General features: G+C 33.2%; 3 protein-coding genes across 16 annotated transcripts; 2 read left to right on the forward strand and 1 right to left on the reverse strand.

Annotated features, from left to right (window-relative positions):
• Nucleotides 1-2,049: 2,049 nt before the first annotated feature.
• Nucleotides 2,050-3,703, forward strand: LOC145797662 (cullin-1-like). Its single transcript, XM_082885060.1, has 4 exons — nt 2,050-2,136; nt 2,820-2,981; nt 3,115-3,258; nt 3,349-3,703. Exons 1-4 carry the CDS (start codon nt 2,050-2,052, stop codon nt 3,526-3,528), a joined length of 573 nt encoding a protein of 190 aa, XP_082741186.1. The 3' UTR covers nt 3,529-3,703.
• Nucleotides 3,704-7,650: 3,947 nt separating this feature from the next.
• On the reverse strand, nt 7,651-9,606 carry LOC114289222 (transcription factor bHLH118). Of its 3 annotated transcripts, none has more exons than XM_028232891.2 (3): nt 9,155-9,606; nt 8,545-8,874; nt 7,651-8,333 (listed from the first exon to the last, which is right to left on the reverse strand). In XM_028232891.2, the coding sequence occupies exons 1-3, from the start codon at nt 9,452-9,454 to the stop codon at nt 8,262-8,264; spliced, it is 702 nt and encodes a 233-aa protein (XP_028088692.1). In that variant the 5' UTR covers nt 9,455-9,606; the 3' UTR covers nt 7,651-8,261. The 3 variants fall into 3 exon arrangements, with proteins under 3 accessions (XP_028088692.1, XP_028088693.1, XP_028088694.1); XM_028232892.2 differs by having other exon boundaries at nt 7,651-7,844; nt 9,155-9,585; XM_028232893.2 differs by having other exon boundaries at nt 7,651-8,343; nt 9,155-9,585.
• Nucleotides 9,607-9,972: 366 nt separating this feature from the next.
• On the forward strand, nt 9,973-16,440 carry LOC114305176 (uncharacterized). Of its 12 annotated transcripts, none has more exons than XR_014337516.1 (9): nt 9,973-10,409; nt 10,609-11,827; nt 11,927-12,014; nt 12,806-12,952; nt 13,436-13,500; nt 14,705-14,957; nt 15,320-15,458; nt 15,963-16,047; nt 16,199-16,440. XR_014337516.1 is itself a non-coding variant. In XM_082882400.1 (9 exons), exons 2-6 carry the CDS (start codon nt 10,736-10,738, stop codon nt 14,924-14,926), a joined length of 540 nt encoding a protein of 179 aa, XP_082738526.1. In that variant the 5' UTR covers nt 9,999-10,409; nt 10,577-10,735; the 3' UTR covers nt 14,927-14,957; nt 15,320-15,458; nt 15,963-16,047; nt 16,199-16,440. The 12 variants fall into 12 exon arrangements, 4 of the variants coding, with proteins under 4 accessions (XP_082738528.1, XP_082738529.1, XP_082738526.1 ...); XR_014337520.1 differs by adding an exon at nt 13,844-13,911 and having other exon boundaries at nt 9,987-10,409; nt 10,577-12,014; nt 12,908-12,952; XR_014337515.1 differs by adding an exon at nt 13,844-13,911 and having other exon boundaries at nt 9,989-10,409; nt 10,577-12,014.
• Nucleotides 16,441-17,014: the final 574 nt, after the last annotated feature.

Genomic DNA, 17,014 nt, shown 5'->3' on the forward strand with positions numbered 1-17,014 from the left:
TTAATTAATATATTATTTTTTCTATTATTATTTGCAACGAAATGTTATTTTTTAAATTATATACTTATATTTCTTTAATATATCTAATACTCATATAATTTTATTGGCAAAATTGAAAAATCAGACTCTAATACTAATTTAATCAAACAATGAAATAAAATACTTTTTAAAGACAATAAAAATTTAAGATTGTTTTGCACTAAAATTTTAATTAGGTAAGGTCTTTTATTAATTTTTAATATTTATGGGCATATATTTTAATTTTATAATCTTTTTAGGAATTAAATAGGTTTGAATTAAAGATTTTAGGAACTTAATAGATTCAATCTATAGTTTACGGGCTAAATAGACTTTGATTCATAAACTTAAGGAAATTACTAAACTCAATTGATAGTTCAAGAATTAAATAGATAATTTGACAATAATTTAGAGATATAAAGTATGATAAACCCTTAAAATAACAATGCTGAAATTCTCTTTAGTACAGCAAAAGCAAGGGAAAAGAAATCAAATGACCACTACAATAAATTAAGGTTTTAGAGATAGAAAATCAAAGATGAAATCACTTCTTAAAGACAAAATTAGATATCAAACACTACAGGAAAAAAGAGATTTGATGGCGTTTTTTTAATGACGTTTTTTTAAACGTCACTTTTATTAACAATTAACGGCGTTTTTTAAACGTCGCTTATTCCTTTAATCAAAACGACACCGTTTTATAATAGGAGGCGTTTAAAGCGCCTCCAAATCCGTTAGCCTCACGCGCCTCTGCCTCCCTCTGTTTTGAAACCCTTATTTTGAAACCCTTATTTTGAATCTGAGATGTTATACGCACATCTCTCTCTCTCACTCACAGAGCCCATTTTGAAGCTGAGAATGATTGTTAAAGCCTTTTGTAAACCCTTATTTTGAATCCTCAAACCTTCAAATCGCGCCTCTCTCTTGCTCACCCCCAATTGCTTCTAAACCCTTGAGAGCGATTTCGATTCAGAGCTATTTTCTTTGAGATTCAGATTCATACAGGTTCATCTTTGAGATTCAGAGTGATTTCGATTTCATCTTAGAGCGATTTCGATTTTGAAGATCTCTCTCTCGATTTCAAAGCTCCACCGTCTCTCTCTCTCTCTCTCTAGATCTGATTTCATCTTTGGTTGTGCTTGATTTCTCAGAGATTCATCTGTGAGATTCAGAGATTCATATCGGTCTCAGAGATCTCAGAGTGATTTCGATTTTGAAGTTGTCTCTCTCGATTTCGAAGTTCCACCGCGACCACCATCTGCACCGCCACCACCATTTGCACCAGCGAGGTATTGCTTTCTTTCTCTCTCTCTCTCAAGCTCTTCCTTCCCGTCTCTTTCAATTTGGTTATTGAAATTTTTAGCAAGATACTACAAGTTTAATCAGGATTTGTGAAATGAAATGAATGTGCTCTAAGTATATTCTTGATGGTGAGTTGGTGACTGGAGGAGGAAACTTATGGTCCATTTCTAAGATGTTTTTAATCGACATGGAGAAGGTACAAGAATTTGTATATTTCTGTGAAGCTATCTATGAGGGGAATCCGAATTCACTATTAAGATTAGCTTACTATGAGATGATGCTTTGGATTAGAGTTAATAATGAAGATAAAATAACAGAGCTCTGTGATTATATTGCAACTAATGATGATGGTGACAAACCCAACTTTAAAGGTTTGTAATTTAGCAGATCTGTTTTATTGTTGTTTAGCTTGTTTAATAAGATCTTTTGTTATGTTTTTTCACAACATTGTATTGAAGGTCACCAGCGAAAGCTGGGTTCGGCTAGAACAGGTTTGTCGTTGATTTATTTCTTTCTCTATTTTCTGAAATAGTTTCTATGTGTTGATTTATTTCTTTCTCTATTTTCGGAAATAGTTTCTATGTGTGAAATGGTTTTGAAATGATTTATTTCGGTTCTGATATTCTTGCTTGCTTCTCATTGCTTAAGGAACTTGAAATTCATAGACTCTTTGTTATAAATACTAAAAAGACAAACCATGCCAGTAATAAAATACTAAAGAGACAAACCATGCGGAGGAGAAACTATAACAAACTTGGGTCAGATTGGCCTGAAGAGACAAACCATGACTCACAACGGATTAAGATCTTTGAACAAGTTGGACAATATCAATTAATTTTTGAAAAAAATATGGTACAATATGTGTTATCACAGCAGTTAGCACAAGAACCACCCGGTATCCCCAATTATAGCTGACTGCTAGTGGCATGCATTAAGTGATAAATTGTTTAGGTGTCTGATCAGCCATGTGTGTCACTTGGTGTCTCAACAATATCAATTAATTTTTCTTGTACTAGACAACAAGTATTTTTTTTATTTTTTATTTTTTATTTTTATGTCTTGTACGATAGTTTATCTATTAAACCATTATGTCTAACAGTTTTAGCGGTTAGCAGGTAAAGATTTTAATGCTTTGTGTCAATTTTAAATAAAAATTTTCAATTAGATACATATAAAACTGGTTGAGATATTAATAGGCTGTTTGTTTGTCAAGCCAATTTTCATAGAGATCTTGTCTATATTTATAAATTGGTTGCTTGGCCACATATGTGTATATATATATATTGATATCAACATATGTTTGCCTTTTCTATCATGTTTATTTCTATTTTGCTTTCGTGTATTAAAACCTTGCAACAAAGGTTAGATCAAATTAGGAGATATTAAACTGACATTGTGTCAGTGAAAAGTATTTATAAAAAAATAATCATATTATAAAAAAATAATCATATTATAAACCTTGCAAAAAATAATTGTTTTCATGCTTTGCTATTTTCCAGGTCACAGATTTGACTTTGGCAAGGGAAAATCAAACTAACTTTGAAGAGTACCTCAAAACCAATCCAGATGCAAGTCCTGGGATTGACCTGACTGTTACTGTCCTAACTAATGGCTTTTGGCCTAGTTACAAGTCTTTTGACCTCAACCTCCCAGCAGAAATGGCAATGCTTGTAGATTTTTATTCGCACACACATTGAAATTTTGAAATTGCTTCTTTTAATGTGAATTTATGTCATATGCTGTGTTGCCGAACATTCCCACTGACGTCATTCTATTTATTCACTTCTGCTCTAGGTTAAGTGTGTGGAAGTTTTCAGAGAATTCTATCGAACAAAAACAAAACACAGAAAACTTACATGGATTTATTCATTGGGTACTTGTAACCTCAATGGAAAATTTGAACCCAAAACTATGGAGCTAATTGTGACAACCTACCAGGTATTTTGTTGAAGAAACTTATTTTAATCTAATGCATGGATTTATGATTCTTAACGCAAAGGTTTGAGCTTTAGCATTTCATCAATACAGGCTTCTGTGCTGCTGCTTTTTAATGCCTCAGACAGATTGAGTTATCAGGAAATCATGACTCAATTAAACTTGACAGATGATGATGTTGTTAGGTTGCTCCATTCTCTTTCATGTGCAAAGTATAAGATTCTTAACAAAGAACCAAACAACAAAACAATCTCTCCAACAGATCCATATTAGTGTGCTTTCTATTCCTTTTTAATTTTTTTGGAGAAATTACACTTCTTGACCATTTTGATTTTAATTGATGTATTTAAAATCTGAATTGTTTCTATTCTTAGGTATGCAATGCATTGTTTTTTATTTTTAATTTTGTTTTCAAGCTTAGTTTATTTATTATTTTAATAAACATCAATTATTAGTTTTTGATAATTGTTTGACAGGTATTTTTTTTGTTCAACCATATTAAATTAGCACAATTTAAAAATTAAAAAAAAAAGGTTGTGGCGGCGTTTAAAAAACGTCACTATATCCCACTCTAACGGCTAGATTTTAAAATGTATAAATGTCTATGATGGCGTTTTCAAAAACGTCGCTAAATGTCCATAGTGACGTCATAATACAGTTAGGTAGGATATTTGGCGGCGTTTTTAAAAACGCCGTCTATACTAATATAACGACGTTTTTCAAACGCCATAAAGTTATAGCGACGGCCGCGTCGTCGGCGTTTGGTATTAAACGTCACAAAAAGAATTAGCGACGTTTTTAGTGCTTTTAGCGGCGTTTTTTAAACGCCGCTAAAAGTGGATTTTCCAGCAGTGAAACGTGCTATTTTTGTATTTTTAACAACAAAATTAGATATTTAGTAACAAAATACTATCCCCTTTTGGAACCAAAATTTTCATGTTTAAAAGTAAATCTTCTTCGGCAAAATTAGTTGTCCCTAAAACTGCAATTATTAAAATTATTAGCAACATTTTCGAAAATTTATGGCTAAAGGTCCCTTTTTTTTCTTTTTTCTTTTTTTTTTTTTCATTTTTTCTCTAGTTCGGATGACTTTTTCCTAACGACTCAAATTACGGTTAGAATTGATCTCTAAAACCTTGTATGTCACTTTCCTCCTGGGATATATATATATATATATATGATGGGTACAACTTCTCTCTACTTTGTTACACCAAGGATCCTCTAGAGTGAAATTTTCCTAAAGTTTCCTAGAGTGCTACATTCCTCTAGAGTGAAATTTTTCTAAAGTTTCCTAGAGTGCTACATTGTGTGGTTGAGATTTACTGGTAAGTCACATCAGAAAAATTGATGTGACTTGCCAATAAATCTCAAGCACACAATGTAGCACTCTAGGAAACTTTAGGAAAAAATTACTCTAGAGGATCCTTACTCACTTTGTTATCCTTTGTAATCAAATTGGATGGTATTGTTGAGTCGCGGTAGGCCTGACTCTATGCCTATTTTAATGATTCAAATCATGAATGTGTAAAGCTCGTCCAGTTCATCATCTCCTTAAAAAATTAAGTTGATCGAATATCAATAACTACTTGATCAGATTACATTTGTTTCAATGACAATTATGATTTTAAAAATAAATCATAGACACAAATGTAATTTAATCAATTAGCGATTGATTTCCGATTAATATGCTTTTTTGTACGGATGATATACTCAACAAGAACTACGCAATAAACAGTTTAGATTAACGAGATGGACTTAGAGTCATGTCCGCCAAGGCAAACAATAGCACCGGCTAATTCATTTCCAGGTGAGAGAGAAGCTATTCCCAATTTCTCTTATATGAAAGCAACACAATAATACCGTTCATTACCATTAGAGGGTAATTAAAGGATTATCGGATTATTACGTGTATTTATTCTCTAACTAATTATTATTTAATATGTCTCTTCATGTTTCTCAATCACTCAGCACAATACTTCACCCACTCACCTTCTCCACCAATCATAATATTATAAAATATCACGTGTTTATATTCTAAAATTACTGAATAATTACCCCAATTAAAATTCCAACGATTTAGATCAACTGATTTTATTAAACATTTATGACGATGTTATCGATGAGATCAATTACCATTCCATTGTAGATAAAACGTATGCAAGAAAATTGCCTCTAGTACATATTTATTTGATGACCAAGTGTCTGCATCAATTTAAACGCATTTCCGACTAATTTCGGGATTCACGCAAATTGGCCCCCCATGTGTTTGCGGGCAGGACCCCAAAAAATTAATAATACCTAATAAATGTTGAATATGAAATTTAAAGAGAGAAGACTTCCAACCCCAAGGTGTCCCCACTAGACTTGTGATAGATAAGCTTTGCTGAATACTTTTACATCAACTAGTGAATGCTGCTAATTGTTGGGGAAAAAATTAGTAAGGAAAATATTTGAAAATATTTCAGTGAAAAATTGAAAATATTTTGATTTTAGTGAAAAGTAACAAAAAAAGTTTATCCCCGTAAAAAATAATAATAATAATAATAAATAAATAAATGCTTCAGGTTTTTGAACAACTATTTTATATTTAAATGAAAAATTTGTTGGCAAACCAACTTGACTCAAGTGAAAAGTGTTTTCAAAAACGTTTATTGATGACCCTGATCTTTTGCAATCCCATTACGTAGCTCGAATTTTCTGTGGGGCGAGTGGCACGAAATCCCAAAACGACATTATTTTGGCTTCTTTTTTTTTTTCTTTTTTCTTTTCTTCATCCTTTCTGACTCACAGAAGAGAAGAAGAAAGAAGATAGAAGAGAAGAAAGAAGAAGAAGAAGAAAAAGAAAAAGAAAAAAGAAGAAGACAACATCATCATCACCAACATGTCATCATCAACATGTCATCATCAACAAATCAAACCCCCCCACACACACATATACACAGATCTGAAAAATCAAAAGCCACCCACAAATCATACCACTCCCCTATACACACATATATAGGTCTGGAAGCCAAATCGATGAAACACACACACAAAAGAAGAGGCGACGGCGGCGACAGAGTGGAAAAGGAAGAGGCGACGGCGGCGACAGAGTGAAAAAAGAAGAGGCGACGGCAGCGACGTCAACAGCGACAGAGTGGCAGGGGAAGATCGGCTCCCTTTCTCCCTTTCTCTCTCTTTCTTCTCTCTTCTCTCTCTTTTCTCCCTCTATTTCGTTTCACAAATAAAAGAGGAAAGGAAAAAAAAATTCAAAACGACGTCGTTTTGAATTCGGGCCATTCGAGCCTGAGGAGTTTCAAGCTCTCAAGCATTTCTATATCTTTTGGTAGCCAGGTCTTGCATCAGAATAGGTTGTGCTGCTGACCCTGATCTTTTGGTGGCCAGGGTGATTGTTTTTCATTTGTTGTTTCTGTGGTTGGTTTGCACACCAACTTGGGATGCTAGCAAATGATAGAATACATATTTTGGTATTAATTCAATTGAGATGATCATACGTGCTGTGATACTTTTTACATTCGCTTTTTTTTTATTGATGTGGTTGTATTGTATTATGTATTATGCTTTTCATCAATAAAATATATTTTTGTTGTTAAAAAAAAAAAGTCAACAAAAAGTGTTTCATATTTTCTTTTTTCTTTTATTTATTTATTTTTTAAAATCTTTTTTGTGTGCCCCCAAATTGTAAAGGATATCATGAATTTATTTTTGCTAACTTATATCAAAAGGTAGCTAAGGATCCTTGACAGCCAGCATTTCCATGTGCCACTGTCCTCAGGATAATTGGGCGGTCTTATAGGGTTGGTGATGATAGCTGTTTGTTTTATGTGGGCAGAGGAGATTCATAGAGGATTGATGTTTGTGATGGAAGCTGGCTGTCTATTTTCTGCTGTTTGTTTTTATTGGTTTGTAGTTGGTTACTCACCAATCTTTGATGGTGTGCTACCATATGATTAGGTGATCTTATCAATGTCAACTTAGTTGGAATCGATTTGTTTCGTTATCATGTTTTTTTGTACTTATCCCTTATCTTTATTGTTATACTATTATCTTGTTCATCAATAAAGTTATTCTTTTTTTTGCTGGAAAAAAAAAAAGAAAAAAAGAAAGGAATTCATCTCAACTGCTCGATAGACACTCGACACACAAAAAAAATTGATCATCCAATCCATGTATCAGTCATGCATGTTTCGGATTGTATCAAATACTACCACTAAAATAAAATAAAAAACCGAATATAAAACAATAATATTTTTTTAGTACTTAGGGATGTGATAATCAACTTATGGAATACCATATCACCAAAATTATAAACATATGAATCGGTTCATCTTTAATGAGTTCGCTTTTAAAATGCATAATAACGATGTGCATAATTGACATGTATAAGTTTAAATATCTCAAAATAAACAGAACTTCATTGATGACGATGAAGGGTACAAGATGTACACAAAGAAAAACATCAAAACATCAATAAATAAAAGAGGGTGCACAAAAAGAGGAGGGTACACACATTGGCATAGTTTACATAGAGAGTTTTATGAATCTCAAAAACCAAAACTAGCAAACTGGCAAGCATTGAACATTGGAATCTGCCATGAAGGAGTTCAAATATTAAACATAGAGAAGCTGTTAAATAGAAACCTACAGAATAAACATGCTTAACACAAACATTCCACCTCGAAATCATCCATACTCAAAAAAGTTGGTAACTTTTTTACATATTCACTCCAATTCTGCTACAAACACTGAAACCTATCATAGATCAGACACTGTATATGTATGAATAAATAAGATTTTACGAGGTTCGTTAGTTGAGTCCACTTTTATAAAATCTTATCCGTTCATACATATTATGTGTCTAATTTTGTGGCATTTTTTTTTGGGTTTGTAGACTTATTCTAGTGCCCAACACCAAGAAAACCAATAGATAACAAGAATCCGCAAGCAGATAAATCGCAACATCACCCAAACTAACTCCAAGCAATAAAGCTACTTGCAGATTTAAATCAACCATTGGTCACAACGTTGTATAACTTCTGTTGCAGCTCAGAGTCATTGAAGCACTTCGGATCAGTCACCTGAGGTAAACTACATATATAAAGCCTCAACTTTGCAATCAATGAATTATTTGCCTAAAGATCATGGTTTTAAATAACATATAGGGATACATAACTATACAATCATATATCAGCTGATATTTGATAGTATTGATTGATATATCAGTAAATATTGGTATCAACATTCCAGCACACACCAACTGATATTTAAAATGTAAAAAAAAATGCATACCTCACACTGGATAGTATGAATTAACTTGTCATTTACTTTGGTGGAAGCACAGGTAACAACATTAAGTCCTTCTTCAAGAAGAAATTCCATCACTCTTGATAGCTGCAATTTTTCTTCATTGAAGCCACTACTGAACACAATTTTCACTCCTCCCAAACAAGGGCATACTGTAAAGAAGTGACTTGAGTTTCCATCCCCGGAATATAAAGAATCCGGACTCGAAAACTTCTTCAGCTCATCTCTCTTGTGACGTAATTGTTGGATATTCTTTTCCAAATTTTTAATATAATTCACTGCCTCTTCCATGTGATCTGAAGTTGAACGCTTACCCTAAAATGAAACCCCATCAATACAACCCTAACTGCATAAAAATGTAAAACCCAGCTAGTACTTAGACAAACTGAATTTTTGTACATCGTAGTCCTTTTCTTTTCAAGTCAAAACATGCATTGTTGTGGCTCGGAATATTTTGTATAAATATTCTGCTTGTATAAATAATTTTCCTTTTGTTGCATAATCAAAGGAAATTGACAAAGCCTAGTAAATTTTACAAGATTTGTGTGTATATATATGAGGAAAGGAAAATAAGAAGGAAGTAGAGAGTGATCACCTTGATGTACTCAAGAGGCAGCTCGGATCGAAGGGAAGCATAAAGAGTACTCATTTCGCGTCTTCTTTTTCGTTCTATATCGCTACGGTTGATCTTCTTATCTTTGTCCACAACACCAGTACTTGTATGTTCAGAGTCTTGGGTAGTTGTCAAGTAGTTGGTAGCTGAAGAATTATTAACTCTTTCAAGTTCAAGAGAATCAAGACCAGAAAAGATCAGATCTTGATCGATACCGTGTTGTTGGTGGTGGGTAGTACAAGGGATCTGAGACAAATCATCGTTTTGATGGAAAGGAAACATTATAGAAAGCTTTGAGATTAAAGAAGAAGAAGAAGAAGAAGAAGAAGAAGAAGAAATGTGGGTTAGTTAGGGTTTTGAGATCTTGAGATGGGCCTAGGATTCCAAGATTCTCTGCAATCTCTTCGTGGACAACTTGAGTTGAGAATTGATGTGATCACACCTGGCCCCTTTTAAAACTATTTTATGGCCGAAATACTTTTTTTAGGTAGAAACCCCACCCATTAAAGTTCACACCTGTATGAGAATTTTTATTAGCAGCATTGCAATAATGCCACTTTATTGGGTTCTTGTTTATTGGATGTGATTTAGGACCTTGAATCTAGATGATAATTTGAATTGCTATGTAAGGGTAATAAGAAAAGATACTTACACAGAAAAAGGATTTTTTTAAAAAATTATTCAGAATGTACAAATGTAGCTAAGATTTAATTGGTGTACTGTAAAAGTCATGTATATATAATAAATTGAGATCATATATTTATGTTTTCGGATGAAATTTTGAATAATTTTTAGCCGTACACTACAAGAAAAAGAGGATACAGCGACGTTTTTTTTATGACGTTTTTCGAAAACGTTGTGAAATCTGTCCAGATTTTTCAAATTTCAAAAACAATTAAACTAAACATCTAGTTTTGTGCGCTGGTTATTTTTTTTAAACAGTGGCTCAAGGCTATTTTATTCTGATTGAACAGAGGCATTGAACAGAGGCGTGACTTTAGGAAGAGAGAGAAATCGAGGCCTTGGATCTTCGAGGCATCGGAGCTTGGATCTCCATCAATTCTTCGGTTGCTTGATCTGAAAAATCTTGTTCTACTCTTGATTTGAGCGTATATCTTCCCGATTGCGCGAAGCCCTAAGATCTAAATCGATCTAGGGCTCAATGTTAGGGCTTTCTGCAGCATATATCTTCCAGATTGTTTGAATCCCTATGATCTAAATCGATCTAGGGCTTAAGGTTAGGGTTTTCTGATATGGATTTGTTACATTCACACAAGATCTATAAAATTTCATGGCCAAAACCAACGATTTGGAATTGTTTTCTCTTGATTTAGTTGATTTCCAGCTTCTTTTGCTTTTGTTTTGTGTTTTCTCTTTTCGTTTTTGTTCCTTTACTCTTTCTAGTCCTTGTATGGAAAACTCTTCTCTTTCATCAGATTGAGCAGCAGCAATAGTGAATCGATTTATCTAGGGTTTCGAGTGCGGTGTTAGTGTCTCTGATCATGTACGGGACAAGCAAGTGGCGTTGGATGTGGATCGTTGGAAACAGTGAGTAGAAGCTCAATGATGAAGAGATGCAGATCTGCTCTCTCTTCGATCAGGTCTGTTTTCTCTCTCTCTCTCTCTGTGATCTGCTAACATGGTAATATCATATCTGCTTTGTCTCTCTCTAGTCCATTATTTTGCCTTTTTTAGGAATCTCATTCTAGCATTTCTTGCTTTCTAACTCTCCTAATAATCAGGTGTAGAGTTCCCATGTAAAAGTTTAAAAGAAAGCTTGCCCGTGTGACTTTTTTTTTTTTTTTTTTTTTTGAGTCTTATTAATTAGTGTCCTAAGTGAGATCATTGATTAACAAAGCTTTTATGTCAATGAGCCCAATAAGTTTGATGAACAAAACAGCCTATTATATAAACCATATAGCAACTACGAAAGACAAATACACTGACCGATGGAGGAAATGGAAATATAATATATGTTCCACAAGTTTTGGCATATTTTGAAAGTTATTTCTTATTTTTTCTTATTTGGGCTGTCAAAGGAGTTGCATATATTTGGCTAGGTCATGAATAAAATCAGAAAAACTTGAAGGTGAGATTTTCATCAATAATAATATAAGTTTTGTATACTTACATATTTTCTAATTTGTAATTAAAAATTCAAATTTCCCACTTTTAAAATTAATTAGTATCACATCATTTTGTGTGGGATTTAAGTATTGAATATTGCTTGTGCACCATATTTCCTTGTTCAATGTTTTGATAAGAAAAATAACTCTATTGTTGAGAAGAAAATCAAGGCTTGTAAAGCAAGATCATTCTTAGAACAAAGCAGAGTACACTCCCATTTCCAAAAATTCAAACACACCTAAATGGAACAAAAGTCGCAAGTACAAGTAATTATCCTGTATTTTAGGAATGCCATGTTCATGGTCCCAAAAAAAAAAGAAGTTGACTGCCAGAACTCTCAATTCATGGAAAGGCTTTATGACAACAAAAAAAGATGGAAAAATTCAAATATTGTATCATATACAGATTGGTGACCCTGGCTTATCAAAGGTAAAACAGCACACTTTAGTGTCAAGGGGTGTTTGTAGAACCTTACCTTGGATGGCACCTGAACCTCTTAGTGGAAAGAGTAACATGGTTACAGAAAAGGTAAGATTATTCTAAGCTAAGAGGTTTTTAATTTCTTCTTTTAGTTTCTTTTGTGTATATTATTATTATTATTATTTCTTTTTTTTTTCTGCATTGTAGATTGATGTTTACTCATTTGGGATTGTCATGTGGGAATTGCTCATGGGAGACGAACCTTATGCGGATATGCATTGTGCTTCTATAATAGGTATGCACTGATATATCTGTCTAGTTTTGAGCATGTTATAAGCTGATGTTTACTTAAAGTGTGAGAATAGTTCTTTAGAATTCATATGTGCCATCCATCTGAAGAAGAAAAGAAAAGGTAGAGAACAGAAAATAGATTTTTACTGTTATGTATAAAATCTCATATTCTGGAACTGACTAAGAAAAACAAGAACTGATTAAATGGTCTTTTGACAAGCTTATCTTGTCACTTTCTATATCCGTACTTTTCTTTTCCTTTATTCTAAAAAAGCATGTCACTCTCCTCACTATCATAGCCTCTTAAGTTCCTTGGTGTAATGTTCCTCAATCCAAATCTCTTGGTATAATTGTTTTCACTGTAAGTTCTGTTATGTGCTATATTTTGTGAAGAACTGTGAGAGGTAGGTAACATTTTTTTTTTCCATTCCCTTTTTGTTACCCAGATGAGGTGTTGCCTAATTATAGTAGTACAGAAGATCAATTATCTAAGAGGTTACTTTGAAATGTTTTATCTTTTTCTTTTTTTTTTTTTTGGAGGGGGGGGTGAAAGTAGCATTTCTGTTTTGGTCTAAAAGCATGGACTTTTAGTGTTATTATGTTATGTTAAAAGTTATGTCTGTATCTAGTTTATCCCTCCCAACACCTTTGATAATCAGGACCAGCATTGGGGTTCCTTTTTTTTTTTTTTTCCAGCATTTGAGGTTTAGCATTTTGAACCCATAGATATAGTTTTTTTTCTTTTGTAAATTGTAAATGTAAATTTGATTGAATGGGTTCATAAATCTATTTCAGGCTGCGAGATGAAAATGGTCACATTATTGAGCACACTGAGGTAAGATTTCCAAGTGTTGGAACTGAAACTGACATTGAGATTTTCTGGGGTGTAATATGCAGTAATTTAGTGGCCAATAACTTCACAGTGGAAAGTTCAAACAACAGGTGATTCTCTCCCTGCTTTATGCTTTTGTTTTTATTACATACGATTCCGAACATTCAGTGAAACAACACTAAATGAAAGTTTCTTTCCCGTTAAATTGTTTTAGCATTGAACAACATGAGGTGGTTACTAGCACCTGCTTGAGCAGTCAAACATACGTGACAGTGCTGCTTATGATGCTGATATGATATGTGCTCATAAATATATGTGAAATAATGATGATGGCACCTTTCTAGTTTTGAAGATATGGAATATTTCATTGATCTTATCTATAGTCTAGATATCTAGTTGAATGGAATTTACTGTATATAATTATGTTTTTGTGTTTCAGTATACATTATTTCTCTTCTACATTCTTTATAATGGTCTTGTGTATTAGATTTGATATGATTGCCTGATAACTAAAGAAACACTAAAGATTTTTATGATTGTTCGACAACTAAAGGAAACTATTACAATAATATACATTCTTCCTCTGCTTTCAGTGTTCTGCCTTCTGGATTGAGGTGTCTTCAAAGGAATTTTCCCTGTAACCGCAATTCTTCTGTCTGTAAGTGCAGTTTAGAAATTTCCTAAACCATGATTCTGAGAGTAAAATATGTACATCCATAATACAAGGATAAATGGGATCACATTTATTTGAGATCAGTGTATGAATTTTACTCATAAATTTTTAATATGCAATTTTGAAACATAGATTATATAATTTGGTGTAGTGGACAGAATGGACTCAAATTTGTCTTTCTATTGTTGACAGAATTCCCAGCCATAAAGTGCATTGAACCCATAAAACATATATGAACAACGAGATATGGCTGATATTTATTATTTGTTAATTGAATGACCTAATTGAATTCAATCTGATAATTTTTTTCTTTCCTATTGATTGACAGATTATAACTTTTCAATTAAGTGCAGTGGTCCACAGATTTCATCTAACAATCAGATTATGATTGTTGTGGTACATATGATTCTATTTCTATAGAATGATCTTTTTATTTTTATTTTTTTAGTTTTAAATATATATATGTTTTAATTTGTGCATACATGTTAATCATATAATGTGTGACTAAGTAAAATTTAATAATTATTCTTGCAATGTGATAGCAGAATTATATCTTAAAAAAATACAAGTTGGATGGATCTCCATCACATTTTTAACTAATCAAAATGTGTGTTTTATTCGATCACCTTGTCAATTGCACAATCGAAATGATTTTTGTCTATTCACGACATGTCATGATTGTTGTTTCTAAGTGCTAGTATATGTACTAGAGACTAGAGTAATGAATTCTTATTGTGAAAATGCGCCCATATCCAAGAATTTTTAGTAGTGAGAAGGGAAAAAAACTGATATAGTCAATAAATTGTGGTTTAGTGGTATACAACAGCTTGCAAAAGATGATGGTCAAGAAGACCAAAAAACCCAAAATCAGGAATTATTAGGTCGAAAGAAAGATCATGTAAAGATGCTACGACCAAACCGGGCCTGAATCACTAACACTTGTTTTCATATATCTTGTGTGGATAAAGTCTATTAACTGAAAGCATATCTCTAGGAATATTCCAAATGTTTGCATTTGTTTTATGGGTTAAAAATTGGCTTCCCTGGGTCCACACCATGTGCATGCATTACTTTCTTGTATTTCTTGACATTTTCTTTCAGGAATTAGAGTTTCTTATATGGAATTTTGACTCTCTCCACAATATATTACAAAACTGTGTTGTTGCCATTGCATCTGAATAATGTCCAGTGCCTTGATCTTCTGGATAAAGAAATAGAACTAAAATCAAAGAAAGTGGGTCGTGGAGTCAGCACTGGTGGAGGGCAGAGTTCATTAGGATACTTGTTTGGGGGCGGAGAGACTACCAACAATCCTCGTCCTGTGCGGAGCCAGGGGCAGGGATCAAATAATGGGCCTCCCCAGAAGCCTGCTGCTGCTTCACAGCCAGCGGATAACACTACTAGCATTTGAATGAGTGATGTGAGATTGTGGGTTGAGTGAGGTGAGCTTCCAGTTCATAACTAATTGTTTATTGTAGTTTAGTTTATTGCAGGTTGGCTGGTTGTACTGTAGGGAACGCAATTAAGTGATGTGAGATCCTAAATAGGATTGAGTGTGGTAAGCTTGGAGGGTTGAGTGATGTAGCCGTACAGTTTTTTTGCCTAACTGTTTGTCTATGTAGGTTGGCTGGTCTTTGTTATTAGGGATGGTGGGTCGAGTGATGTAAGACTTAGGTTTGTGAGTGTTAAGTATTGAGAGATACACATTGTTTGAAGTATCTTGCATGCCCTGTAAGTTAGATTTGTATGCATGCTTCTTCTGAACTATTTTATCTTAGTTTGCGTTGATCCTTGTGTTTTCCAGGCTCTATCTCTGAGTTCTAGTACTTGGCATCCACTACTTTGAGGATAGTTCGTCCAACTATGACTAGATGTTGTTGCCTCTACAGTGCTCTGCCTCTTCTATCTACAGATTCTCTGTTGTTGCTACTGGATTTAGAAAGGTTTTACACTTGAGCATCTTTGTTATCTGGTTAAGTAGTAGATTGTGTTGATTTCACCTTTCACATATAATTTTGATGTAACTTTTATTCCCTTCAGCATTCCATTTTCTGAATCTGATCTGTGCAAAGCCTCTAAATCATTTAAGGTTTCCTTATAGTGGTTAATGAAATAGTGTTACATTATGTGTAGAAAAAGAAATGTTACATTTGAGGTACCCCTGTTTCAAGGTTGAAATAGTGTTACATTAATGAAACTGGATGAGAGAGAGAGAGAGAGAGAGATGAATTCAAAATTCCTAAACCATTATATTGTGCTTTTCAATATTTTGATGTCATGCTGATAAGTGTATATACTCTGTTCATTTGAGATATAAAATTAGTAGCACAAATTGATTACTTTTTTTTATTTATTTTATCTAAATAGATAGATAGCAATTGTTTACATGTTTTATCCTGTACTTTAAGCTTTATACTCATATTGTATATGTTGCTTTTGCTTCTCAGAAAGCCATTTCAAAAGTAAGTCTTGGGTCATCAAATGCATCTGGTTCTTGCTCATCAAAAGAGCATCATAATCAACAATATCCAGGTTTTTCCTTTTATATACACATTTTACAAAACTTTGTTACTTTATTATGTTGACTGAACTCAAAATTTATCTATTGCCAATCCTGATATCTATTCACTGCACATCTTTTATTGGCTTTGTTTTTATTATTATTATGTTTTACGATTGGCAGACCGAGAGGATTGAAGGCAATGGGAAGCAACATGGAGAGAGATTCAGAATGACGGTGAAGGATGGATGGGGGTTGGGTGTTTTGGTTCCCTTTCTTCTTATTTTGTGTTAAAATCCTTTGTATGTAAGGTAGTAATTTTTTTTATTGAGAATTGTAAATTCAATTTTTAGATATGTGTTTTGTGGATAATGGTAATTGGATATTAAATTGAATGAGAAAGTGAATTGATACTGTATTTATTATTTGAATGGGAGTTATTATTTCATATTAGTACTATTTAGTTTTATTACAGGTGTTCTTTTAGTTCAATCACAAAAATTAGCACAATTTCCAAAAAAAAAAGAAAAAAGAAGATAAGACGGCGTTTTTAAAATGCCACTGTAAAGGTTGGAATTTTTAAAATTAAAAACATATGACGGCGTTTTAAAAACGTTGCTAAATCATAGTGACGTCACAGTACCGTTAGGGTAGGACATTTTGCGGCGTTTTTAAAACGCCGCCTATTCTGATGCAGCGACGTTTTTCAAACGTCATAAAGTTATAGTGACGGCTGCATCGTCGACGTTTAGTATTAAACGTCACAAAAAGAATTAGCGACGTTTTTAGTACCTTTAGCGGCGTTTTTTAAACGCCGCTAAAATCCTGATTTCCAGCAGTGGTAGTTACAAGAAAATCAATTACTTTGTAGAATAATAAAAAAAAAATACTAATTTAAAGGCCTGAATGAAGAAATCTGTCCAAAATTTGGCTCAAGTCGAACAAAGTTGTGTCATTGCTCATTGAACCGTTTCCAATCAAATTTGAATAACCTTTCGG

Source organism: Camellia sinensis, chromosome 8 (genome assembly GCF_055761805.1).
Source record: "Camellia sinensis isolate YWXY chromosome 8, ASM5576180v1, whole genome shotgun sequence".
In the NCBI taxonomy this organism is placed as follows: Eukaryota; Viridiplantae; Streptophyta; class Magnoliopsida; order Ericales; family Theaceae; genus Camellia; species Camellia sinensis.

Excerpts from the sequence above, each read along its gene's own strand:
- LOC145797662 (XM_082885060.1), top strand. The coding sequence starts at position 2,050 with ATGCGGAGGAGAAACTATAACAAACTTGGGTCAGATTGGCCTGAAGAG. Across the intron at positions 2,137-2,819 it reads GGATTAAGATCTTTGAACAA|GTCACAGATTTGACTTTGGC; the intron begins GTTGGACAATAT and ends GCTATTTTCCAG. Across the intron at positions 2,982-3,114 it reads TCAACCTCCCAGCAGAAATG|GTTAAGTGTGTGGAAGTTTT; the intron begins GCAATGCTTGTA and ends CTTCTGCTCTAG.
- LOC114289222 (XM_028232891.2), bottom strand. The coding sequence starts at position 9,454 with ATGTTTCCTTTCCATCAAAACGATGATTTGTCTCAGATCCCTTGTACT. Across the intron at positions 8,875-9,154 it reads TGCCTCTTGAGTACATCAAG|GGTAAGCGTTCAACTTCAGA; the intron begins GTGATCACTCTC and ends GTTTCATTTTAG. Across the intron at positions 8,334-8,544 it reads TTCATACTATCCAGTGTGAG|GTGACTGATCCGAAGTGCTT; the intron begins GTATGCATTTTT and ends AGTTTACCTCAG.
- LOC114305176 (XM_082882400.1), top strand. The coding sequence starts at position 10,736 with ATGATGAAGAGATGCAGATCTGCTCTCTCTTCGATCAG. Across the intron at positions 12,953-13,435 it reads GTGGAAAGTTCAAACAACAG|TGTTCTGCCTTCTGGATTGA; the intron begins GTGATTCTCTCC and ends CTCTGCTTTCAG. Across the intron at positions 13,912-14,704 it reads ATCAGATTATGATTGTTGTG|TGCCTTGATCTTCTGGATAA; the intron begins GTACATATGATT and ends AATAATGTCCAG.